The sequence below is a fragment of the Pocillopora damicornis genome, chromosome 10 (genome assembly GCF_964200805.1).
Source record: "Pocillopora damicornis chromosome 10, jaPocDami1.2, whole genome shotgun sequence".
NCBI classification, from domain to species: domain Eukaryota; kingdom Metazoa; phylum Cnidaria; class Anthozoa; order Scleractinia; family Pocilloporidae; genus Pocillopora; species Pocillopora damicornis.
The window spans coordinates 18,359,781-18,385,436 of NC_142679.1; the positions used below are offsets into that span (position 1 = coordinate 18,359,781).

Sequence of the window (25,656 nt, forward strand, 5' to 3'; positions counted from 1 at the left end):
TTAAAAGGAATTTGTCAGCAACTTCAATTTAATAATTCTAGACTTTATTACAAATTTTCAGAGCAAAGGTCTAAATATCAAAGACACATATTCAACCATAAATTCTCTTTAGAGGTTTCAGCGTTTAAATTTTAAAAGATGTTACTATGGCGTTCCGAAGAATCAGTACACATCCAGCCATGGTCGAGAAAACAGTAAGAGCTATGATAGGCAAACTGTGTTCCATTTGTCCAATGGGGACCTGTAGAACAAGGCTCATGCTGGACTGTGACTGATCCTGAAGAGAAAGAAGGGAATTAGACGGTGCTGGTATACTTTACTAGGGGGAGAGAAAAAAAAAGAACTAAATCATTCCATGTTTCAGTTTCATTCACCAAACACGACGATTTTGACATGGCTGAATTGAACAGTAAACAGAATGGCCTTTTCTACCGATCAACTGCTTTTGACTTTACGTGTTTGGAAATCGAAATTCGTTCACAGCCTGTGTCAGTTCACCCTCTATCCAACCTAAAGGGAGGTAATTTACACGAGAATACAAGACTGTGGGACAGCCTCTGTTAGTTCAACCTTCACCCAACCGAAAAAGGCCTTAATCACGAGAGGATGTAGGATGAAAGACTGCCTCTAAGAAGAAGGGATTTCAACTTGAGAATGCCAGGATGTGTGATGCCTTTAACTAACGTAGGGAAAGATATTGTAGATAAAAACCTTTCATTCTCTGCAACAATACCTTGCTCATTGATTTTAGTACAATCCAGTCACAGGTTGATAGTCGTTTTGCACCACAAGGAGCTTGTATCAAGTCACTTTCACAGCGATTAGGTGGAATGGCGACTCCTGTACGCCAAAAAAAAGGAGAGACATCAAACAATAATTTCAAAGGGCGTGTAATTGAAAGAAAAAAGGGCTTCTCCCGACTGAGAACAAAAAATTCCCGAGGACGAAACTTTCAGCGTCTAAACCCTTAGATGATATCAGACCTCACAATCAACATTGTCCCCCAGTTAATGGCCCTTTGATATGATAACTGAGTCGACAACTTGATATAAGTATGGTTACTCAGACGATAATAGATTTGCGCATGTTCTCACCTGCTGAAACGTTTGTAGTACTCTTTAAAGCACACATTTTGAGAATGACCATAACGAAATTACATATTGACGACTTTGGAGATGGAGAACAAAAGAAAGTGAATTATGTTGCTCAGAACCATCAGTACGTGAGGATCTTTTCTTTTTACGGACTGAGCTCTTGGCTCTTTGGGTCTGAGTTTTCGTCACATCCCTCGGAACACAACAAGTTGCAAAGAGGACTTCATTATTTTCGCTGGAAGACCCGTGTTCCTCCGCCCGCAGGAATTTTGAGACAAGTCGGGGAGAGGTTTGCGGGGAGTCTGGCACTAATATCGCTGCAGGTCGCGCGTTTTCTGCGCGAGGGAAAAGTCTGGCATTGCTAAACCCCTTGTAGATCTCTCGCAGGTTTGCGCAGCCCAAGGCCTCCGGTTACGCTGTATTGACCACACCACATAAAATTGCGAATCGACCGCTTTCAAGGACCCTAACACCGCAAGAAATAGAACGTTCCTATCTAGTTTTCGACCGAAAGCGGAACTGAGATGTAAAGAATCCCCACTTTCTCTTAAAACACGGCAACATCAGAGGAACTCCTTGTTTATGTAAGGCTTAAGGCTGTTCCAATGGTGACGTCACTAACCCTCGTCCCCAGGGCTCTCTCTTTTCGCGGAACCCGGAAACAGGTTGGTGTGTACTCTTCACTTACTCTCGGATTGAAACAGTCTCATGCTCGCTTGGAGCATGGAAAATACAGAAAATTAAGACGACTTATAAGCTGACATATTTCAAACCCCCCTTATTTAACAAGGAAACATCAATACTTGAGCAGACATGTCAGAAGCCTGATCGTGATGTCCGAGCAGAGCGGTATGTCAGATGTTCCAGCAGAAATTAATGATCTTTGTTTATCAGGTATGTTTGGAAAGATCATTTTTTGTGTTTTTGGCGCTACCGTGCTTGTAAAAAATTCATAGGCGTTACTAATGGTACAGAAAAAATCTTCGAAACTTCACTCCGGGCTTGGGGTAATGTGATGTTGATGAGGACCTTGTTAACACAATGGATGCAGTATGGCTCGCGATCACGTTTGCTGGAATTATAATTTCTTACTTTAAGTTAGCTTAAACTTTTAACGCTGAGGAACATAGACGCTGCAACTCCTGAAAGATTATAAAAAAGGTATATGGGTATTCAATAAGAATTGATGAAGGTTTCGTTGTTTATTGCCAGGGCTGAAATGTGTTTTATTCGTTCGTATTATCAGCAAACCAGACAAATTGTGAGGGGAAAAAAACGTGTTTACAAGACAAAATCGACTTTCTGATGATCTTCCAGAGTTTTTTTCGCTTGGCATGGAGAAGTACCAAAATTTTTTTAAGGCTAACCTTTCTTGAAAGCTGTAATTAACATTGGAATCCACCCTATCACCACACTTGATCTCTCTCTGACTCTGCAAATCCCACACCAATTTAACGTTTCCTAAACTTTGTTATTTGCAGTGCCATTTGTAGTAGAGGAATGGGATGAGAAAGCTAACCTCTCCCCACATCATTTGTCTTACATCATCACCATTCTTCTGCCCCAGCTACTGGTAACTTTAGAGCGAGACATTGACATAGAATCACAGCTCAAAGCATTTTGTGAAAAGAAACACATAAATAATGCAATACCCGTTGGCAGTTCAACAGAAGGCTTTAGTATTCCTTATTCTATGTCGTATGAAGTAGATTCTCATCTTGGCACTTATGTTGATGCAGATGTACTGTTTGTTGAGAATGATTTCCAGATATCCACAAATGATCCAATCCAAGATGTGGATACCCAAGCCATATTAGAATCTGATGATGTTCATCCAGGTTATTGCAGAGTGAGGCTACTAAAGCACAGTGAGGATCGAAAAGATGTCGTGACTTGCAATGATAAAAAATACCTGAGCGGACACCGAATTCAGAACTCAGCTCTCAAGAAGATGACCAGTGGAAGATCTACAGATGACCAAACATCCATTGGTATTCATGGTCCAGCAGTGTCAGTTGAGTATTCCACTATCTTAAATGCTGACAATATACAAACCTATGGTGTTAGGATTCCGCTTGACATGGTTTATGCAGTTCAGGTCAAGCAGTGGCCCCCAGAGGCAACTGAATGGGTCCAAAGAGTGAAAAAAGGAAACTGGCTTGGAGATGATTTGATTGAATCCATTGTGTCAGAGGGATGCCATGTTGTGCCAGTTGCACACAAGCACAGCCTCAATCCAGACATAGAATGGAGAATTTCTTTTGCAGCTACAGAAAAAAGAATGGCAAGGAATGCTGTAACTGATGGTCAATGTCAATGCTATATCTATTTCAAAATGCTGCGGCACCTTTGTCTCAAAGATTTGGAGGTGATTTCTTCATACTGTTTGAAGACTGTGTTTTTCTATGCTTGTGAGGTTATTCCAAAGGCCCTCTGGGAGACTCATACTGGACAGTGCTTGCTGTACCTGATTGATAGTTTGATTTGTTGTGTTCAACAAAGAAACATCCCAAGCTTTTTTGTACCAGGCAATAATCTCGTAGATAATGTGCCAGAGGAGAAATGGAAAGATGTGGAGTCAAGGCTCCTTGAAATAAGGAAAGATCCCATAACACCAATTTTGAAGTTTACAGACACAAATGCTATCAGCAATACAGAGATCCCCTTTGTTTTTCGAAAAAATGTTGCATTTGTTTTGGAAGACATGGAAAAGTTCAAAGTCCACAGAGACATTAGAAGTTCTGCATTTGATGCGTTTTTCACAACCACCTTTAGAATGAGTCTGCTGTACTTAAACCAAGGTCAACCAAAAAGTGCTGTTCAGATTTTGATGGATTCATATCCTATGCTTAACCATTTCCTTGGACCCATGCCACTTGTTTACTTTCTAAATGAAGCTGCAATCCTGATCCAAGATGGCCGGCTTTATCTTCTTTTATTTCAAGAGCTCCTTGGAATGACTGACCAACATCCTGATTTTAATCTGCTAGAGGGAAATCTGGCTTGTGCATACCATGCAGCCTCTTACACCTATCCTGAGGAATCTTCAGAGAGAGCTGAATATCTTCAGAAGGCAGAAGAACTTGTTCTGGAAGAATTGAAATCTCAAGACCTTGGTTCTTGTGGAACTCAGGTCACATTTGCCACCATTCTGATGTCACAGAAAAGATACAAAGAAGCAATACAAATCCTTGAAACTGTTGTGAATGTAGTCAGCAAAAGTGCACAGGAAGAAATTCAAAGTGATGTGACAGAATTTGGATTCAGCGAACAAAAAGTGCTTGATGAAGATTTGCAATTGGAAATTTCAACTCATATGAAAATAGAAGGGCCATCACTCATCTTCACATTTTATTTTCTGGTCAGATGTTTAGTACAAGAAGATGAAGTTACAAAACTAAAGTCTATTTTTGAAGAATATCAGAAGGTGTGTGACCTGTGTGAAGATATCACTGGATATAAACTTCTTGGTTATAGCTACTATCAAGTAGGAGACAAACACAAAGCAAGAGAAGCTTTCATGTCTGCTTTGCAGAAAATGCCAGGAAGCAAACTTCTGATATCAAACATTAAAAAATGTTCAGATTTACCCTTGGACCCTGAGAGTGACTAACATCTAATTTCTTCTTCAACATTACACCTGAATCAAACTTTAAGGTCAGGAGAATAGAGGAAATGATCACATACTCTTGATTGTTAAACAAATTCTCCTTGTCAGCACTTACAAAAATGTATAGAGAACTGTATAGAGAATATGCATACTGATGTTAGGGTGTGAAGGATTGACAAAGTCTACCTCTGGTTGTTGACCTCACAAGATATGCAATCATGAAGGATGACAATTAAAATTACGATGACAAATGATTTATTTACTAGTGTCTTTTTCATGGTATTTGTTAACCCTTAAACTCCCAGGGGTGATTCACAAGTAACTTCTCCCTACAATATCCATACATTATCCAGCAAACTCGTAATGAGAGTACTCAAATGTATCAGGTAGAAGTTGTCATCTTGATCTAGAACCAAATTCTTGCAACTTATTTACAAGGAAATGTGTAGCAGCTAAAGGGGAGAATTAACAATCAGATCCTGGGAGTAATAAAGGGTTAAGCACCAGACATCTAACGATTCTTTGACCGGCCACTACACCGAATTCTTTAGCAACATGTTTTATTGGTACATGAAAAATCCCCCTCTTTTTCTCTATACTATCCAAGTATTATCCTGTCTATTGCTTTATTTCCTGAAAGAAACCCTCCCTTCGTATTTCAATATAAGCACAGATTCATTAAATTAATTATACAGAATTGTCCAACAAAGCTTTGCATCTTAAGAGTTTTACATACCATTAGTACATCTTCCAAGGACTTTTGGAGGTGGAAGTAACACTGTAGCAAATTTTGCATTACTAGCAGCCTCATGGTATCGTAGATGAATTGGAATGGTAATGTTTGCACTTATAATACTCACTCTATACAGAAATAAAAAATTTTGTTTTAAAGTGGTGAAAGAATATGGACACCAGGTCACAACTCTTATTCAGTCTATGATGGGAAAATACGGCAGGCATTTTTCATGGCTGAATAACTACTGAGAATGAATTTTTTTAACAAATTTGATTTTCAGTTTTCATTCCTTCAAATTATGACAAGCCCAAGGAAGAGGGGAAAAAGCCAAAATGAAAGAAAAGCAATAAAAAATTGAATGTCAACTAAGATTTGTGTTTTTGTTGGCATTACATTTCATTGGACTGGAATAAAGTTATGGTCTATATAAAAAGGAAAAAGATATAAACACAGAATTTTGCAGCATCCTACCCACTCAATTAGCCAACTATGCAATAAAAAACTCAGTGGTACATTTCTTTCTAACTCAAAACTGTCTTGTTTACTTCAATCATATGGATGAAAGGACCTTCTTAATGAAAAGTAAGGGACTTACTTTGAGTCAACAGCTATCCTTGGAAATACAAACATCTCACTTGAAAAGCTGTGATGAGCCAGGGCTTCAACATTTACACTCTCTTTAAATAATACCTGATGAGTGATAAACATGTTGAAAATAGCTTTCACAGTAAGTTTTCATGTAATCATCCTGATTACGATGTCTTTACAACTGTCAATAAGTGTTTTTACGATTAAGTTTTCATGCTATCATCCTGATTACGATGTCTTTACAACTGTCAATAAGTGTTTTTTTCTGGAAATACAAAAACTCTCTCAATAAACAAAGCTTTATTCCTCTCTCTTGGCAAGAACTTAATATGACCAAATGACTGATGTATGGTTTATCATTGTGCCACACAAAGCAACATGCTCATAAACTGGTAGACAACAGAAACCCATGAAGCAAATGACAGAGAGACACTTGGTAAAGTTGTAACTCTCCCTCTGGCTCACTCACAGAGACATCTCTAAGCCCATCTACAACAGAGTAAAGATACTCTGCAAGCATCATCAAGTGTATGGTGTAAATATATTTTTGCTATATAGGGCTGTTCAATTAAATATTAAGGATGGACCTTAATCAGACCCACACTAATGAAGTGCTTATCACAGAGGAAGACAACAAAATAAAAATCCGCCATTTAACACAACCTAAGTATGACTAGTAAACTTTGATCTGACCTCAGGGCCTCCAAACTCCTCTTCATTCTTGACCTGATCAGGATCAATGTAAATACCACTTGGAAATTGTTCAACCAGCAAAAGTTGACAATCCAGCAGATTGTAATGCTCACCAAAACTGCTTAAAATGTCCCATTCAATGTAGGTAATCAGATCTCTAAAAATCAAACACGTTTTTCTCACAGTTATTAGTTGTCGTGGGGATTATTGAAGGCTTACATATAATAATGCTTGTAAACTAAGCACCAAATTTATTCACGTGTATCCAATTTTATAGCGTAGATTTTATTCATCAATCCGTTGAGCGAGGAGCGGGATTGAAAAATATCGACAAATTTCGGAAAAGTTATCCTACAAAATTTCTATATTGTTCTAACATAGGAGCAAATTAGAATGACCATCCCAGCGTGTAAACTGAATAAATAAAACAGAAAAGGGTGCAAACTAATTCAGACAGACTCATAGCCAAAGAAATGCTACTCTTTGCAATTTCCTTGATCCATAAAAGTATATAATCTGATATTTAAGCTGATCATCGGTGGAGATTAGCCCAATTCGTTTTATAAACACAGCTGGCAACTTTTGACATGTGTAAGGCGGCTGGGAAAATTCTGACCTGTGAAACCCTGACTTTTGCTGCGTTCTCTCCACAACTGCCTGGTCGCAGATCTTTTCACTCGATGTACAGGATTCAAGCGATAAATAGAAAATGAAAATAATGGACAAGAGCTTTGTTTCTAGAACAGCTTTACAACACATTTTACGAAACATTGCACATACAGGATGCCACTAAGTAAGCGAAGGAGATTCCCTGGAAATGTGCGAGGAAGCGTCGCGCATAGGATTCAAAGGAAATCACCTGACCAAATCAGCAGGCTCATAAATTGCACGTGAAAGATGGCGGATCTTCGAGAACCTTTTGAACTGTGTAAAGTCTTGCAAAATGGCTCGCTTATTGGAATATCAAGACTAACTGGAGATGAAAATGTTCTCCTTACGTTTAGTGATAGAAGAGTTCTTGTTTACAATGTGAGTATGGCAACACTGAGGAGAGAAGTTAAAGAGTAAATGCCCATTGAAACTTAAAGTTGTCCTAATTCCTGTGGATGAAAATCCAATTATTAATGTAATGCTTTTTTGTTATCACACAGCTGCAACATCAGAAACTTATCAACAGCTGGTCCGTGGAACAAAGAGATGAAGTAACTAGTGCTGCCGTTTATAATCCTGTCGATAAAACTTTCCTGATGGCCGTAAATAAGACGGTATGACATCGAGCTACATGTGATGTTTATGTGTATACAATTTTGTAATAAGATCTCAACTCACCTGCCATTTAAAAACTAAATCGAAATTTTGAAATAGACAAGGGAAGTGTTCATGCACTTAGTGAACCCTCTTCCAACGCACGTCAGGGCTCATTTAGTTAAATTTATTTTTAATATTTGTAACTAAAAAGCACATGGCCACTATAGCCACATCCTGTCTTTGAATCACAAATCAAACGTACCGTCTTTCACAATGAGATGACCTCTCACTGCTTCTACTTTTATACTTGTCTTTATACATTTAGGAGATTTTCATGTGGAAAGAAACTGATTCAGATTTAAATTCATGTCAAAGAATCCAAGTAAGTTTTTTTTGTATTTGATATTTATCATATAATTATGTATAGTATAAGTACAGATCTTTGGATGATTTAACACAAACTTCAAAATAATCTTACGTAAAAATTGAGCCAACATGAAAACATTACAAGTCAAAAGATAACTAAGAAATAGACCTTAACCTTGTCTCTTCAAAGAGATATTTCTTGCAACTAAATAATTTGACATGTCACAACTTTATTTCACATTGACTTCAGAAACGAGGCAAACCTGGAATAGTAATTTGTACTTGGAAAAAATGAAGTGTTTACCTATCATTATGATTTCGATACATTGAGGGATACCATCACAACTGGCCTCAGCAATTTAAAATTAAAGTGAATATTAACATATTTATATTTCTTTTAGTCAGAGAAGAATGTGTTTGGTCTCCATGTGTGGAACCATCTTAAAGTTGATCCACTTGTCATGTTTGAGGATGGGTCCTCAATGTTTCTGGCTGATCTTCTTCATAACAATGAAGAAAGAAAAGCGAAAAGGAGGAAAGCCATGAAGTGTACACATGAGTAAGTTTCTTTTGATAGGGAAACTGTCAAAGTTTGGAAGACATGATAGCCTTTTGTCTAGCTAAGCTTGGATTGGCTGTTGTGTAAACTAGCAATGCTTCTTACTACCTTATGCCCTTGGAGAAAGAGCTGAAAGCACAATTAATTAAAGGGGGTTGATTTCTTAACCCATTAACTTTCAGATCAAATTTGCCATTCTCCTTACTGGTAGCCATACAATTATGTTAGTTCAGAGAATTTAGTATTGGATCAACTAACTATCCCCAAATTAATATTTTTCTTTATTCTCATCACTCATCTGGTTGATATTGAAGTGATATTGTAAGGAGAAATTCTTTCCTGGTCACTCATGGGAGTTAAAGGGTTTAGAAACTGTGGTGCTTATTTTGGAAGGGGTATTATAACATAATTTGGTTTTGTCAACTGAGTGGATGAAATAAATTGACCACTGTAGAGAGATTCTAAAACTGATGTTTTGAGTGTTAGTGCATTGTCAGAGCAAACGGAGGAATTGTGATAATTCATGATATTTTTTTTATTTTTCAGCCTTCTTTGGACTTCTGTTTTCCATCACCAGAATCAACTGTCTTCTGTATCTCTAAGAAGAGATGTAGGTCTTTTAAATGTGTACCTAAATTTACATTGTAATGATTTTCATTTAATTTGTGATATTCTTAGGTTTTGTTCTGTTCTTATTTTTGAGTCAATTTTGTGTTCATTATTTAGAAATTATCTGAATTGGCTGGGAGGATTTTGCAGTGATATTAATGTTAACTTATTTATTCTTGTAAGTATGGTGTCTTTCTCAAAAGTTTTGTCTTTCTTGTGTGCTCTCTGATGTTTAGGAAAAGAATGAGTACATTTTAAATGCTACAAATCATGGAACACCAGCTCACTGGAATCCAAAGAACCAGGCAATGGAGTTCAAATTAACACCTCCTGAAGAGGTAATGACTAAAACTTACTATGAGTTCTCCTGATCAAGTGTCAGCTACAAATCAGCATCTTAATGTATGAACAAACATTTAGAAAGTCACAGACTGAGAAATTTTGCATAGGCTTTTTAAAGCACGAGAACAAGCATTGGGTGTGGGAAAGCAATTTCTCCTTCCTGTCACCTTTTCCTCCTGTGTTTGTGTGTAATTTCAACTGGAGCTATTGGTTCACTTGGTCCATGGATAACAATGTAAGAGAGGATAGAAAGGCTGTAACCAATCTAAATTACACCTGAAAAACTAAATTTGGTTGTGGGTTGTGTGTGGGTTTATATGTAGAAAATGGAGTTACTCTATGAGAAAACAAGAATAAATTAGTTGAGTGAAAAGTGCTCTTTGAGATGACTGACAGATGACTGTGGGGATTAAGAGTGCTGATTTAGAAGATAAATTTTTGTTCTAGGGTTTTGCTGACATCAATTTAAATTGTGATTTTAGGATGCTGAGCTATTGTGTGGCTGTCTATATGAGGAAGGATGTCATTTAGTATCTTACTGTAAGTATTTAAGTAAATGAGTAGCTATCAAGCATTTACTACTAAAATGATATAAGTGATAAACTAAACTTTTTTTCCAGTAAAAATTGAAAAATAAAAAAATTTAGAGTCATTGAATTATGCAAAGCTAACTATACTAAGGGCATTGTAGATAGGGCTTAAGTGAGAACCTTTATGGGAATTCAAAATCATGATCTACAACCATTTGAAAGATCTAACCCCTCAATTCCTCTTTGTTGTGGTTTTCCCAGGGTCCAGTGGAGCTCTTTGTCTCACCGAGCTGGAAACAGCATTAGAACAGAAACAAGGTGGTGAAATACTGGTTCTTTCTTGCAAAGTAATTCAGAGGTTACAACCTCTGCAACATGAAAGTAATAAGGAAAAGGTATTTCTGACAATTATGTTTTGTTATGAGTTGTATCTTTGATCATTACATGTATGACATACTGCAAAATGCTGGAGCAGAAATGTGGTAATCCAATGATTGTTAGAATGCCGTACTCTGATTAAAAAAGTTCAGGTTTAAGCTCATGGTTGGGATTGTTGTGTTGTGTTTTGAGACCAGAGACTTTCATTCTTAGAGTACCTCTTTCCAGGCACAAGTATAAATAATGTGCACAAGAGAACTAAGAGCAAAACATGGTGAAATGTTGGTGATAACCTGTGATGTAGTGTCATCCTATCCATAGAAAAGAGCAATACTTCCCATCACTATTCTAGAGAATCTGATGTAAGCTCAAATGAGAACACTAGCAGGATGTAGGGTGCTTGTGAACCATTCCTTACCCTTCACAGTTAATTTGTTATGGCCTTAACTGTTGTTTACCCTGTTTATACCACATGACCAATCTATGACATATGAAGCTAAAGAGGTTTATTGCCTCCTGGTCTCTCCCAGGAGTGAAAGGGATAATGATATTGTATACAACATTTGCCCTGTTTTCTTATTCAGAGGTGTGTAGCTATGTCTGCTGTAGACCTGGATCATGTTTGTCTCTGTGGAAGCAGTATGATTGATGGAAAATTGAAAGGTACAAAGTCATATACATCATGTTGCAAATAGTTAAAGAGAAAAGAATAAATCATAATTTGAAGGATGTTATCTTCATATCACACCAAACTATATGTTTGTCTCTGTGGAAGCAGCATGATAGTTGGAAAATTGAAAGGTACAAAGTCATATACATCTTGTTGCAAATAGTTAAAGAGGGAAGAATAAATTTAATGGAAGGGTGTTATCTTCATATCACACCAAACTACACATTTGTCTCTGTGGAAGCTGCATGATTGTTGGAAAATTGGATGGTACACCTGTACAAAGTCATATACATTATGTAGCGAATAGATAAAGAGAATGGAACAAATTATAATTTGAAGGGTGTTTCAAACCAGACCTCTCCTTTTAAAAAATATGACAGATTTAAATGCAGTCTTTTTGCCGTTTCAGATGTGGTCATGATATGGAACATAAAGTATGGTACTTTGCAGTCATGGCAGACTTTGGACAAAATCATTGAGAAACAGAGTTCACTGCTTAGTTACTCACGGAGTAGAGGAGCAGGCTGTGTATGTTGTATTCCAGGCTTCATTTGTATTGGCTTTCATCATCTTGTAGCTGTATGTCAGTTCTCAATTGATAGAAGCTCGTTAGCATCTGCTTTGGGACAACTGGATTCAACGGCAAAGTAAGTGATTCATTTAAGTAAAGTTCTGTTTTTTCAAACTCTTAACCTTTTTACTTTACCAGTCAAGGATGGTTGCTAAACATATGTAATGTCAACAGGGTCTTTATGATTGTTTCGTTATATGTTCCCTCGGATCCAATCTTCTGCCCTCACGGAAGGAGTATGAGCAGTGACTGGTAATGGAGCCAGCTGCTTGACAAGATCACCTGTTACATCTCTCATGTGCACTGAGTGTTCATATTTTATTTGGGATATCAACATGTAGATTAACGGATATATTAAAATGTTCCTTGGAGTCCAACTAAACACCCCTAAAGCACTGATCCACGGATCAATATCAGCATCTGAGCAACTGCAAACTTTCTCCTCCCCCAACCCAACTATAACCCTAAATTGTTATCAGTTAATTGTTGTTGGTTAGGGGAGGGGTAGGTGTACAGTTGTTAAGATACCTGCATTGATCCAGATCAACCCCTCACCATGTTCTTGCCAGCGGGTATTCTTCCTCGCAGCCGTTGGTTGGTCTTGTTACTCAACGCCTCTTCTTTATTAAAAGGCAAAGGAGACTACAGGCTTGATTTCCGCCGTTTTCTCGAACCCAGTGTCTGTGGGAGAAGCTTGGGCTTATCTCCTGAACAGCGTTTGGCAATTGAGCTTGAGGAGACCAGCCAGCATGCAGTTTTGAAATGTTTGAACTATTAATTTTCTCTGCATAGGTTCCTTAGGATTAACAAAGTTAAACCAGAGCTGCTCGTTACGCCAAAGTTAGCAAGACCAGGCGAGGTGGGTAATTTTTGAAATGAAGACAGTAAATGGATTTGTAGGAGACATGTGTTTTTCTTATAATATATATTGGTCCTACTTATAATATTGTTATTTGAGCAGGCTCTCAAGCACTGGCAAGAGACAATTGCGAGAGAGGATGAAGTGGAAAAAGAGGTTCTGCAGAAGTTAAAAGATCCATCAAAGGTACACCTTTAGACTAGAATGAAATCAAGAATTTTAACATTTCAGCTAACCTCAAGAACGCAGACACTTCATGTAAGTAATAAGAACATAACAGTTTGTTTCATACGTGACCTTCGAGCACAAGTCGCCAAATTGGCAATTTCGCTACAGGTTTAGTGTCCAAAATGATTTCTGCTCGTCTTTGTGACCAAAACGATCGTAGCGTGGAGCGCTGTCTATATATTGCCAGAATCAGATATGGCAAAAGTTTTGTATGTAGAAGAAGATAAGGACTGAAGGCAGTATCAGCTGAGAACAGTCATCAAATAAAGAAGGAAGGTAGACATCTGTCACAAACTTGAAACAAAGAACTTATCTGTGCATCGCATGAGTATTCGAACCTTAGAACTTTCATCCCATTATGTGGGAGATATCTGTTAACCTGTATTTTTTCCTCCTTGCTCTGATTTATAGACTCCTACACTTGAGGTGTTCTCTGCGGAACTTCGGAAATACATGGAATTTAAGCTGTCTGAAAAAGGTATGTAAACCAATAACCCACTTTCAAATCACCTCTGGCCTCTTTTTCAAAGCGAGTCTTGGTGCTCATCCTTTCATGTGATTATAACTTTTCATTCACACGCAAATAAAATCATTTTTCACTTGAATGGTTGAGCGCGTTTTGAAAAAGAGGCCGAAGGGACTTCGGAAAGGGCCTATTGTTGCTGGTACGAGAGGGGTCCCTATTGGTTTTTTACTGGAGATCTAAACTTACCCTCCCCTTCCCCACGAGAGGGGAGACGCTCTTGATGATCTCCATACCCAGCGTGTACATCATGACTCGGTTCAGGAACTGATTTGTGTTTATTAACGATACTCTTTTGCAGATGAAAAACTCGAAAATTCTAATCAATTACCGGAATCTAACAAAGCTGTGCCTGTGTTTGTGGGAAAGGTATGTTGTGAAAAAGAAAAAACCTTATTTTCCGGTTTCAGTTTGGGTTAAGCCATTACCTTTCAATTAGTGACAAAAAAGATTTAGACGCGTAATGATGTCTAATTTTATGAACGTTAGACAAATTTTAACCTGTTTCCCCCCCCCCCCCTCCCCCCCTCCTCTTTCTAATAAGCGGTTTTGAATACTTTGATTTTATTCTGGTGGTGTTCAGTCGAAATGTCTCCAAAGACTGGTAACGATAAAACGATAAAACTATAAACACAAAGAAACAATGACAAACTCTAAAAAATGTTGGCAGCTGTTTTTATATTTACAAACTGAGACCAAACATTTTTAACATTCTCCAGTTGATGATAACTCTGGTTGTGTACTCTCGTCATGTTCGTTACTGATCTCCTATCAATAATGAAAGAAGCAATTAAGTTATGTTTAGGAATCTCAAGGGTTTAATTTTAAATATTTTGTGCCTCCTCTAGTTTGGTAAGAGGACAGAAGTATTATCACAACATTTTATATCCAGCGTCTTGACGAGATGTACCGGAGAGAAAAACTTTTGGGCGAGGGACTCTATATCTGAGCTCCTCAAAACAAAGTGTGTTCCATCCAGGTATGTAGAAGGGTACACAAGACGGTCATGGTACTCACAATGGTACTTGCCTGCGTAGCGGGTAACTGCGCGCGAGTGATGTAGATCGACCCACGCGAGCTGGAATACATGCGCACATAACTAAAGGAGCTCTCTCGTGTGCGCGCGTGCGCGCGCGTGTGTTTCTTGTTCTCTTGCTTAATGCCTACAGGCTACAACGGCACACCTCAGTGATACAGTTTTGGGTCTAGTTTGGCGATTTACGTAGTTTTCTTTTAATTTTTTAAGTTGCAGTAAAGATTTACTAAGAGCAATTGTGGAGAGGAATGACTTGGTGAGTGCGTCTGCAAATATATTTGTTTACTTAACCACGATTTTTCGCTGAAAGAGATGCCAAGAAGGTGAAAAGTGTCACATATTACGACAGGGAAAGTTTCTAAGCGCTGTTTTGCTCCGGAGTTTTACTCCCACCCGTACAGTGTACTTTAATCACCATACTTGGAGACTGGTTAGCGGAATATGTTTCAGCTTCGATTCTTGTACCCTTGTTTTACCTGAAAAAGCTTTGCAGCGACACGCCTGATATGGGTGATTTTCGATTGTCCACTCAGTTGTTTAGGACAGTGATGGATAAGGCGTAAAAAAAATGAAAATTGAAGTCCCAGCTCGAGTGACTGGCTCTTGTTTTGCCAAGAGTCTCATTGTTTTTGGACCACTTTTGTACACCATTGATAAGGATTGAATCACTTTGGAGATACTTCTGTTCGTGCCAGCGCTTAATGTTTACATTGGTTTTGTAGGATTTACTGGAAGAGTGTTTTGACAACATAGATGGAATTGCTGAAGACACCGTCGTTCTCTGCGCTCGCCATATTTTAAGGTTTGTCATTATTCTAAACTGACATTTTGAATGTTTGTTCTCTGGATAAGAATTGATGCGGTGTTGAGGAAGAAAAAGGTTGGAGGGAGTCGGTTAAGCGCGCGAGACTCCGCAAAGTGAAGCAAAACCAACGCAATTTTGGATCACTTGCGACACTGTTGTTGGGAATGTCTGTTTAGGGAATGTAAACTACCTCAACTTTGTCACCAAGCTCAGCACCGTTTACTCTCTACCTTAAGTTACTTATTGCCCCAAAAAAGTTAACCAATTTTCCTTCTCTTGTAGACTGGATCATCTAGTACTTGACGAAACATCGAAAGAAAATCAGAAAGAGGAATCACAGGAAGAAGATTTTGGTCAGATGCCGTTAGGCAAGACACAGGCCAAGTATTTGTATCCTGAAGAGAAACTGAGTTTATTACGCAAATTTAATGTTGTTTTAGATTGCTAATCTGCTGAATTGAAAAACTGACTTACTTTAAATATGACCCAACTCCCTTTTAATGAAAGGCTCAGATAGCCTAAATTGAATTTTTTTCCTTGATGAATGACTAGATGTACAATATTAAGCTACCCTGTCAATGACTCTTTTCTTCAATCCAGTTTAAGGAAGCTTCCTTTTAAAGACGTCAAAGTAAGTGACTTTGCAAACGTGTTTTAATTTTGGACTGCACGCAGTCCGTGTTCGAATATCGTGTCCTTTGGTAATACATCACACGAGTTCAGATGTGGTCATTGTGTGAACTCTGCATTAAAATGTCCAGCATTAAAACTCGGTTGGCTCATTGTGCTGTGTTCAAGGGCATTCTACCAACGCCATCTTGCTCTAGTCGAGAGGGGAAGCAATAATAAGGGCAGTTCATGCCAAGAAATAACCAAAATAATCTGTATGTGATGGGCGACTAGACTTGCAAGAAGAAATCTTTATTTATCTTTTAACTCGTCTGGTCATTTATTGTTATTTGTGATTTAATTTGTTTAATTTGTTGTACGCCTTTCTTTGATGTGCTCTCTCTCTCTTTTTTTTTTTTCCCAAGCTATTATTAGACTTCCTAATGTATCTTATGCACCATGGTCTGTCTGGCTTTGGAGAAGAAGTTGATTGTAAAACTCTGAAGTATCCACAGGTAGAGTTAAAGTAGTTTAACCCTCTCCTAAGAAGAATGCTACATTATGTAACCGTGTCTCAGTTATTCGCTGGAGCCATTTCAGTTAGAGAAGCCTTTCGACTGAGTGTCCAAAGCCAAAATCAAAGTAATCATTACGACAAATCAGGAAAAAGGAGGTTACCATAAAAGGCCAATGAGAATTCAAAGCAAATTGATTGGAGTGCGTGACTCAATCGCGATTGGTTTTAAGTTGACATCTGATTGTTGAGAGAGTGGCGCAAGATTTTTAGTTCAATCAGAGCGAAGTAAAGCAAAGCCGATGCAATCCTGTTCTACTTTCGACACTTGATCGAAGTGAAATCACAGAAACTGTTTGAAACATAAGATATCGTAAGTGACTTAGTCACGATTGTTTAAAAGGGTTGTGCGGCAATTTGAAATTAAGCGTGGGAAATTTACTTGGAATGCGTTGGTTTTGCATCGCTTTGCTCTCTGACTGGCTCAGATAGCCCACGCCACCCTTTCAACTAAGTCAAATTCAAAAGTAAAACCAATTGCTTGTAAAGTTTTGGCCTTCCTCCGCGCTTCAGGCAGTCTGTTTGCTCTGATTGGCTCCTTATAAGATCTTTCTCCTCTTTGATTGGCCGCTGTGATTACTTTGGCTCTAGTGTTAAGACACTCTATCAAAAAGCACTCTGAAGGAAAATCCAAGATATGTCAAATCACTTTCGACATTGAATTGTAAATTATCTCTTTTTCCTAAGCCATTTTATCCGTCCTAGGTCCTTGACTGGGCAGGATTGCTGTTAAACGCTCATTACACCCAACTGGTGCTCATACCTGAAGCCCACGAAGTACTGGTCAGCTGTCATCAACTTGTGGTTAAACAGGTATAACAAACTTCAGCATTAGGGTGGGGAGGATAGGGCAGGGTAGCTGGATTCTTTTTTTTTGTCTGATGCTTGTGCTTTAAAAACAAATGAGCTCTAGAGAAGGAGGTACAGCATTCATTTATGATAAAGTGAACAAATGATAATCACAAATGAATAAAGGGGTAAGTTTCTAAGGAAACTGTGATGCTGCGTCGGTGGGAGAGTATAGCAGGTAATTTAGTGTTAACAACTGGGTTGAAAACGTAAATTAGCCACCGTAAAGGGTAAAAAAGCTGACGAAGGGCTAACGCTCGAAACGTCAGCTTTTTTACCCTTTACGGTGGCTAATTTACGTTTTCAACCCAGTTGTTAACACTAAATTACCTTAAATGATAATCACAGTCTTTTTTCCAATTCTTGATTGAGAAACAAGTTTTTTTCTTTTTTGAAGCTTCATAGCAGTTCATGGGGTGTGAGGCACAAGGGATAGAAGTTTTCTTCGGAAAATGCTGGTTTATTTTTTAAGTGTTTAATGTCAACAGACACTCGAATATGCGATGAGTACTTATTTGTGATACACTTTACCGCCTATGACTTAAACCATCTACTAACTTAGTAACCATTTTTATGTTGGTGAGGAACATCTTACTTAGTTCAAGTGAGATGGTCCTTGCCTAAAGTAATTTAGTATTCTCTCTAACGACCAAGGCATTGAAGATCATTTCTCACCTTTTTATAATTATTTTTTTTCTTTAGGTGCGTACTTATGATAAGCTGCGTTCTGTGGAAAGTTTCTTGGATCATTTTCGGAGACGGAAGGCTCTACCCAAAGCAGAGAAAGTGGCACCTTACAGCATCGAAACGCTGGAATTATGAAACGACGTATCTCTGAATGAGTGGTACTTCTATTCTTTGACGTTGAAGATTGGGTGTGAGGAATGCAATCGTGCTCTCTGTTCATGCTAGTAGTGACGAATGAGAAAAAGGATCAATGAGGCATTGACCACACTCTCGGCGCAAACAGTCCTCACTTCTACCAACAGCTGATCATTTGCCCAACCTGATTGCTACGGGCGATGGATTTAGAGCGGGAAAATTACCGAGAAAAACACGTGCCGTTTTGCGCATGCTCAAGTTGTTGTGCGGCACGTTTCTCGCCTTTACGGACAGATGTACCCAAGAAGACGTGTCCTTTAGCGATTGAGTGAAATGCTGGTTAAAGCGCTCTTGTTAAAAGAAGAAAAAATGTTTGTTAATATATATTTTTTTTCGAGGCTACTACAAAAGCGTGTTTTCCAAACAAGTGATAGCGAAACGCCTCTGAACCGAGATGACAAAGTGAACTTTACAGCGCGTGAAACAAACTTTGACAAAATTGTGGCTTGTTTGTTCATTAAAATTTACCTTTAAAATTAAAAAAAAAATAGGATTTTGGAGTTGGATTTGTGGTTATTACTTTTAGGCAATTACTTATACCAGTGACTGTTGTTGTGTCAATGAACTTTTAGTACTATTGATGTATGATGTCCTTTCATGGTAGATAATACACGTGAGAGAAATTCCTGAACATGGTCGATCATGTTAAGGTCAAAGTTTTGTTGAAGTAGTCTTTTGGAAGGGATTTATCTCAACTACCCAATAAAGTGAACTGTGGCTTTAAACTCGCTCTTGTTTAATGGTTAGGATTGTAGCACAACTTGTTACACTTAACTTTTCTAACTCAACTGTTTGACTGCTTACGAGGCTGTTGCTCATGAAGTTAGAGCTGACAAGAGATTAACAGTCGTTCATCAAAATATCACCTATACTCAGTTCATTTACCAATAATTCCTTGCTTGGTATGTTGCAACCAAACTGCAATTGTGCAAAGAGATGGTTTTTATCATGGAAATACAATCAAGAAATATGTAAAATAGTTAAACTGGTTAGTTTAAAAATAGTTTAACTGTAGTACTGTAGTAAAGGTAACTGCATGTTAGCAATTTATAACAAGAGTGAACATCATTCGTTTTTGGAGAAGAAGGGCCTACCGATGTTGACGCCTAGTTTTCATAAGTTAACTGGAAATTAGTTAGTATTCTAGTTACACTACCAGAACGACTGTGAAAAGCATTGTAATTGAGTGTTAACAACTGAGTAAAAAACGTAAATTAACCTCTGTAAAGAGTTTAAAGGCTGACGTTTCGAGCGTTAGCCCTTCGTCTATCGCTTTGACGAAGGGCTAACGCTCGAAACGTCAGCCTTTAAACTCTTAACGGTGGTCAATTTACGTTTTCAACTCAAGTTGTTAACACTTAATTACCTGTTATTCTCTCCCACCGGCGCAGCACCACAGTTTCTTTAGAAACTTACCCCCGTTAAGTAAAAGCATTGGTATGGCATGGCTTCAATACAATTAACAAAAAGACGCTCGACCATGTTACCAAATCAGTGATTCCAGATTTCCCAGGAAGAAATGGTGTAATACTTGTAGGAGGTCAAAGGGGTCAAGACCGAAAAGAATTACTTAGCTTCTTAATATTAAAAGAACCTCTAGAAAAGAGTAAATCGTAAAAGATTACTATTAGCATATATATATATATATATATATATATATATATATATATATATATATATATATATATATATATATATATAATATAAATATATAAGTTGGTCATTTCCGTTCGCACTAAAACCCGTAAAAAAAACTAATCTCTAAATTACATTAATTTAAGAAGTTATCCCACGGGGTTACAGTTAAGAGAGGGACCGAATTCAAAGCGCTTCTTATAGTTTTGCATATTTTCACTCAAAAATAAGCAATAAAATGTGATTTTGCAACCATTTCATTTTGCACTAGTTCTCAGTTTCTCAAGGCGTAGAAAATTTGGGATCATTGTAGCGGCTAGTGAACTTTTCAAACACCCACGGCTTCGTCATGATCATTAATTTATATTAGCAGCCTTCGTGTAGAGGTAACCCCTTCATTTTAATGGAAAGGTCAAGGATTTCGATTGTAATGGAAGATAAAGAAAAAGTATTATGAAAACTAAACTTTGGCAAAAATCTTGCATCAATTTTTCCAGTACTGCTCGCAAGTTGCTCAACAAGAGCCCACTGTTTGCATTTCAAAAGCAAATTTAAGTTTTAACTTCTTTTTCCGGCAAGTAAAAAAGGTCGCTTTGAATTTCGTGTGGGTAAAATATTTCAATTATTCCAAGAATTCGCATATGATTCCGCGCCTACTAGCGCGGGAACGGCGTTGTGACGTCACATGTTATGCAAATATGAACGAGTGCGATTTCTTGGCAATCGCGAATTCATGATTAATTTCTAAAGTGGGGACATTATCGAGTGTGTTGATTTATGTGCTTGAACCGAACCGAGAAATATCACCGGTAATACCGGAACTCCTCTTTAAAGGCTGCCCGTAACAAATTCGCCATGTCATACTTGCAAAATGGCCCCACGAGACGTCCTGCAAGCGATAATTTTGACGTTGCCTGCAAGGTTGGTATAAGATAAGTATTCGTACGTTCGGTCGAAATGTCTGACCGAAATGACGACAAATGAATTGTTTATTTCATTCTTGCCGTAATTGCGAAACATGTCAGGCTTTGCAACGTTCACTTCATCCCAGTTGTCGCCTTACGAATTTTACTCGTGCTAAAGTTCGGTGTAAATTTCGTCGCTTGAGATCTGTTACCGAAAACTTAGATGCAGTCCAAGATATTTGGCCAGCTGATTGTGCTAGTAGTCGTAGATTTTTTAAATTTATTGATAGTTCAAGTAGATTAAAGCTCACTAGTCGCTTTTTTACAAAAGGTTTTCTTTTAAAATGTTCTACCTTGTGGTAAAATTTTTAATGCATTTACGACCAGTTTATGACCGCCTGATCATTACGACTTAAGCCCTACATTATATATATATATATTTTTTTTATTTGCAGGTGATGTTGCTCGGAGATTCCGGTGTGGGTAAAACATGCGTCCTTGTGAGGTTCAAAGATGGTGCTTTTTTATCAGGCTCGTTTATTTCTACTGTTGGAATCGACTACAAGGTGAACAGTTAAACACAGCCGTTTTTGTCCTATTTAACTCAGCAGGTATTTGCATATGAATTATCTTCTTGATTAATAATTCCCTTGTATACGTGTTCGGGCTGTCTTCCTGTTTTTGTAGAATAAAATCGTCGACGTGGAAGGAACTAAAGTTAAACTGCAGGTAAGGACACGTTTCATGTATATTTATGCCGAAAAGTTCCGATAATAGAACCTGATGTTCCCTCGGATGCATGCTTGTTTTAAAATATTTTTGAGTTAGTATGGAATGTTAAATTTTTGATTTGTTTATTTTATCGCCCACTCCAGACGAAGAATTCTTAGCAGGAAAGTAGCTTCAAGTAGGGTTATGAATAAATGAAGAAAGAACATTTATTTTAATTTTTTTTTTATTTTTGGCTTGTAAATTGGATGAACTATCATTTAATGAGGTTAAGGTTTTACGCTAAAGGTGATTAAAAAAAAATTCAGAAGTTGATGCCACGTAGTAATTTTGTGAAACCCTTGCCGGAGAGGACTGCAGTTGGAAGGGGGGTGGAGGGGTAGGGAGTCTAGTGTTATATAATAACATTCCCAGGGGTTTTGGTTACTTTTTCCTCAAGCAGCTGCAGATGCTGTTTTATGTGTCTGTGCCCAATGAAAGGGCCATGAGAACTCTTTTCCTCTGCTGGGTCTCAGGAAATGTTCCCCTAGAAAAAAATTTGAAATTGAGAAGCTCAGAAATGTCACTTCCAGCATTCTGAGCATCAAAAAGAGTGCTGTTTTGTTATAATTTTCATCCATGCCTCTTTGATTTGCCTGTCATTCATGACCAGTCAGAATGCTGCTGCTGAGGAATGTTTGGGAAACCCAAAAAAGAGAACCTGCTTCCAGGCTAAACAGATGGTAGTGAGAGGTCTTATAGGCAGTGGGAGACTGCTGGTAACCAGCTTTTATTGAACCCACTGCATTGTGTGGCATTTTGTTATCATATTTGTATTCTAGCTACAAAGAAATAATCCCACCATATTTCAGTCTTGCTATTTTGAGTGACTGTACTTAGAACTCTTGCTTTACTTTAAAAAAACAATTTCTCAAACTCTCCTGTTACCAGCTGAATGGGTAACTTATGATTTTCCTTTTGGTTCTGTTTTATGTGACAAATTTCATAGATATGGGACACTGCTGGACAAGAGAGGTTTCGTAGCATAACTCATGCTTATTACAGAGACTCCCAAGGTAATAGCACAATTGTTGACTTTTTACATTCTTTTCCTCATACTTTCCTGGTGAAAAAACATTGAGAACTTATTAGGATGGGCCAGTAACTTCTGGGGAAGGGGTGGGAGGTATTCTGTAGAATTTTTGGTCAGGGTTTGCTTATAAGTTCTCCAAATCCAGACCAATTTCAAACCAGAAGGTGTCTTTTCCATACCTGCTATCTAATATAGGCTGATTTGCTCAAAGCTGGTTTGAGATAACCCAGGGTTAGTTTGCAATTTTATTTCGGATCTGAAAGCTTTCAAAGAAAATTGACTTTAATTGTTTTTGTTTACAATTTGATAATATGATGCTCTTAAAGGAATAAGGATGATTATCCAAAAAAAAAAAAGGCTTTTGAATAGAGTAATAATGAAACCTGGATTTAAATTTATCCTTGGGTTAGCACTAATAGGCCTTTGAACTAGTGAGTCATGGTCTGTAAGATCTATATTCATTTTAGACCTTCCCTCTGAAAGGTGTGCTCTCTTTTATTATGTTATTAAACTTAGTATCAGTACTTCAATCAAAAATTGATAAAACTCTGCTAACAGTAATTAATATATTTTGGTTGCTTCCCTTTCTCTTCTATTAATCTTCTGGAGGCAAAAAGATAAAAACACCAAATAGTCTTGTGGGTTTCCTTAGAATAAGATCAGCCTTCCTGATCGTATTCTAAGGAAACCCAAAAGACTATATACAAGTCAGTAGTTTGTTAGAGATAATTGATGCTTTGTTTGCATTATATAACTCCAAGGTTTGGGATAACTTACCTGTGACTATGAATTATAATTTGATACAATTGCAGCTCTTTTGTTGCTTTATGATGTCACAAGTGAAAGTTCCTTTGAGAATATTAGGGTAAGTTTTTAACTCTGTGAACAATTTTTTCAAATTCATAATTTGCAAGTTATAAAAGACAAAATGCCAGCCAAATGTCACCTTGAAATATTATGGTTTATTAATATACTTAATGTGTGCCTCTAAACATGTACATGTACACTTTGACATGACCTTCACAAAGTGATGAACAAAGATAGCTGCTTTGTAAAACCCTTTCTACTCTCCTATTTCATTATGATGTTTTTTTTATCACCACTGGGTTGTAATTATTTAGAATTATTAAAGCAAAATTATATTCTTCAAAATCTTATGCACTGGAAAAAAAACAGTTCCTGCTGTACGTTACAAATTAGTTTATTATTTAAAACCCAAAGAGCCCTCCCATATAACCCTCCCATCCCACTGACAAAAATGGTATGACCCCCCTTAAAAAATCCCAAGGTTGTAAATTTAAATTTAAAGAATTCCTTAGCACAACCCAATCTGAAGAAACTTCCCTAAACCTTCTTAGAGGGTTGAAAACCATCTTTTTTAGATAATTTGGTCCATCAACATAGTTGATAACGTTAATTGGCCACCATAAAGAGTTTCAAAGCTGCCATTTGAGTGTTAGCCCTTCATCAGGGTGACACATTTGCTCTTGCAAAGGGCTAACACTCAAAACCACAGCTTTGAAATTATATACAGTGGCCAATTTATATCATCAACTATACAACAAAATTATCTTGTTATACTCCCCACTGAGGCAGCACCACAGTTTCCTTAGAATATTACCCCCTTCATACACATATCTTTTTGGAGGTTCTTCAGATGCAGGTAAATTGTCTTTGTCAGTTGTGAACCTGACATCTATAGTTGATGGGATGATTCTTAAAAAGAATACTTAGTTCACATTTTCCTATTATTTTGTATCCAGGCATGGCTGGCTGAGATCTATGAGTATGCCTCATCAGATGTAATAATAATGTTGTTAGGGAACAAGGTAAATGAAGGACAAGATAAAGTTAATTTGATCAGGAAAAGAACACACCATGATCCTTGATCTGTATCTTCCTTCTATTTGTACGGTGCTTACTGGTAGTCTTAAGAGAATTTTGTTCCTCCACTTGTGCTTCCTTAGCTTTGTTTGTTTTATTTTCCCACTTTTTAAATTACTAATTACAACTGTTACAGTGCTTTTTTCCTATTGTTAGTTAAGTCAAAGAATACTTGAATTTTATTTGTTTCATTCATTTACTACTGTAACACTTTTGGTATCACCTTGGTGATAAGGATACTATGTGTCACACTTTTTGTAGACCTCTTATGAGACAGGTTTAATTTTTATACTGTTCCAATCTCATTGGTAGATTTTGGTCCACTTACTAGTTTCAATTATAAAAAAATGATCTGTTGACTAAGTTTGATAGCAGCATACTCCATAATTATTTATGGCCTGTTTTTGAAGATATAATATTGGTGATGTACTTTTTCTTTTTTTGTTTGTTTGTTTGTTTTTCAAAAATTTCTTGCTTCAACTAGGCTGATCTGAACAAGGAGAGAGTTGTTAGCAGGGAACAAGGGGAAAAACTTGCCAAGGTCTGTTGTCTCAATTCTGTTTTACTTCTTTATTCACTCATGTACATGGTTCTCTACAATTATAGTAACATTGTAACTGTTTACAGGGGTAAAATATTTCACATGGATCAAAACAGTGATTAATGAAGAAATGTAAAATGGTCTCCGTGTTTACATAGCCTGATGTAAACACGCGGGAGGTTGGGAGAACACGAGATAAGCGTAGGAAACCACGACGCAATTAAAGTGGAGTGGTTTCCAGCTTATCAAGTGTTCTCCCAACCTCTCAAGTATTTACATCAGGCTATGTAAACACAGAAACCATTTCACATTTCTTTTAAAAAATAACTAATGAAAGAGGAACAAAAACTGTGTTTACATACGCTCATGTAAAATGGTTTTATGGCCAATCAGAGCATGTGTACTATTTGAATTATTTTATAAAGAATATTATGAGGGGAATATTAAATAGAAACAATTCTCAGTTTTGGTGTAGAAGGGGGAATCTCTTGATAAAAACTTTCATTATTTCTCACTATACAATAATTAATT

The 25,656-nt window shown here is 37.4% G+C and overlaps 4 protein-coding genes across 4 annotated transcripts in view; 3 read left to right on the forward strand and 1 right to left on the reverse strand.

The window, feature by feature from the left end:
• Nucleotides 1–27: 27 nt before the first annotated feature.
• LOC113673632 (GPI alpha-1,4-mannosyltransferase I, stabilizing subunit) lies at nucleotides 28–7,557 on the reverse strand. Its single transcript, XM_027190045.2, has 6 exons — nucleotides 7,338–7,557; nucleotides 6,722–6,878; nucleotides 6,036–6,130; nucleotides 5,441–5,565; nucleotides 734–840; nucleotides 28–277 (listed from the first exon to the last, which is right to left on the reverse strand). The coding sequence occupies exons 1-6, from the start codon at nucleotides 7,490–7,492 to the stop codon at nucleotides 125–127; spliced, it is 792 nt and encodes a 263-aa protein (XP_027045846.2). The 5' UTR covers nucleotides 7,493–7,557; the 3' UTR covers nucleotides 28–124.
• On the forward strand, nucleotides 1,735–4,962 carry LOC113673629 (uncharacterized). Its single transcript, XM_027190042.2, has 2 exons — nucleotides 1,735–1,988; nucleotides 2,576–4,962. Exons 1-2 carry the CDS (start codon nucleotides 1,928–1,930, stop codon nucleotides 4,705–4,707), a joined length of 2,193 nt encoding a protein of 730 aa, XP_027045843.2. The 5' UTR covers nucleotides 1,735–1,927; the 3' UTR covers nucleotides 4,708–4,962.
• Nucleotides 7,558–7,591: 34 nt separating the features above from the next.
• Nucleotides 7,592–19,084, forward strand: LOC113673633 (nucleolar protein 11). Its single transcript, XM_089186053.1, has 22 exons — nucleotides 7,592–7,750; nucleotides 7,873–7,986; nucleotides 8,295–8,351; nucleotides 8,737–8,894; nucleotides 9,441–9,504; nucleotides 9,740–9,841; nucleotides 10,328–10,385; nucleotides 10,637–10,770; nucleotides 11,338–11,416; nucleotides 11,833–12,070; nucleotides 12,787–12,853; nucleotides 12,956–13,039; nucleotides 13,493–13,559; nucleotides 13,906–13,973; nucleotides 14,453–14,583; nucleotides 14,851–14,896; nucleotides 15,363–15,442; nucleotides 15,728–15,835; nucleotides 15,998–16,076; nucleotides 16,480–16,569; nucleotides 17,334–17,441; nucleotides 18,180–19,084. The coding sequence occupies exons 1-22, from the start codon at nucleotides 7,619–7,621 to the stop codon at nucleotides 18,297–18,299; spliced, it is 2,184 nt and encodes a 727-aa protein (XP_089042179.1). The 5' UTR covers nucleotides 7,592–7,618; the 3' UTR covers nucleotides 18,300–19,084.
• Nucleotides 19,085–20,663: 1,579 nt separating this feature from the next.
• Nucleotides 20,664–25,656, forward strand: part of LOC113673628 (ras-related protein Rab-37) — a 5,629-nt gene continuing 636 nt past the window's right edge. The window contains exons 1-7 of the mRNA XM_027190041.2: nucleotides 20,664–20,915; nucleotides 21,355–21,465; nucleotides 21,587–21,628; nucleotides 22,617–22,683; nucleotides 23,513–23,565; nucleotides 24,464–24,529; nucleotides 25,069–25,125. Coding sequence (XP_027045842.1) covers nucleotides 20,850–20,915; nucleotides 21,355–21,465; nucleotides 21,587–21,628; nucleotides 22,617–22,683; nucleotides 23,513–23,565; nucleotides 24,464–24,529; nucleotides 25,069–25,125 — 462 coding nt within the window. The 5' untranslated portion in view covers nucleotides 20,664–20,849. The remainder of the gene's footprint in view (nucleotides 20,916–21,354; nucleotides 21,466–21,586; nucleotides 21,629–22,616; nucleotides 22,684–23,512; nucleotides 23,566–24,463; nucleotides 24,530–25,068; nucleotides 25,126–25,656) is intronic.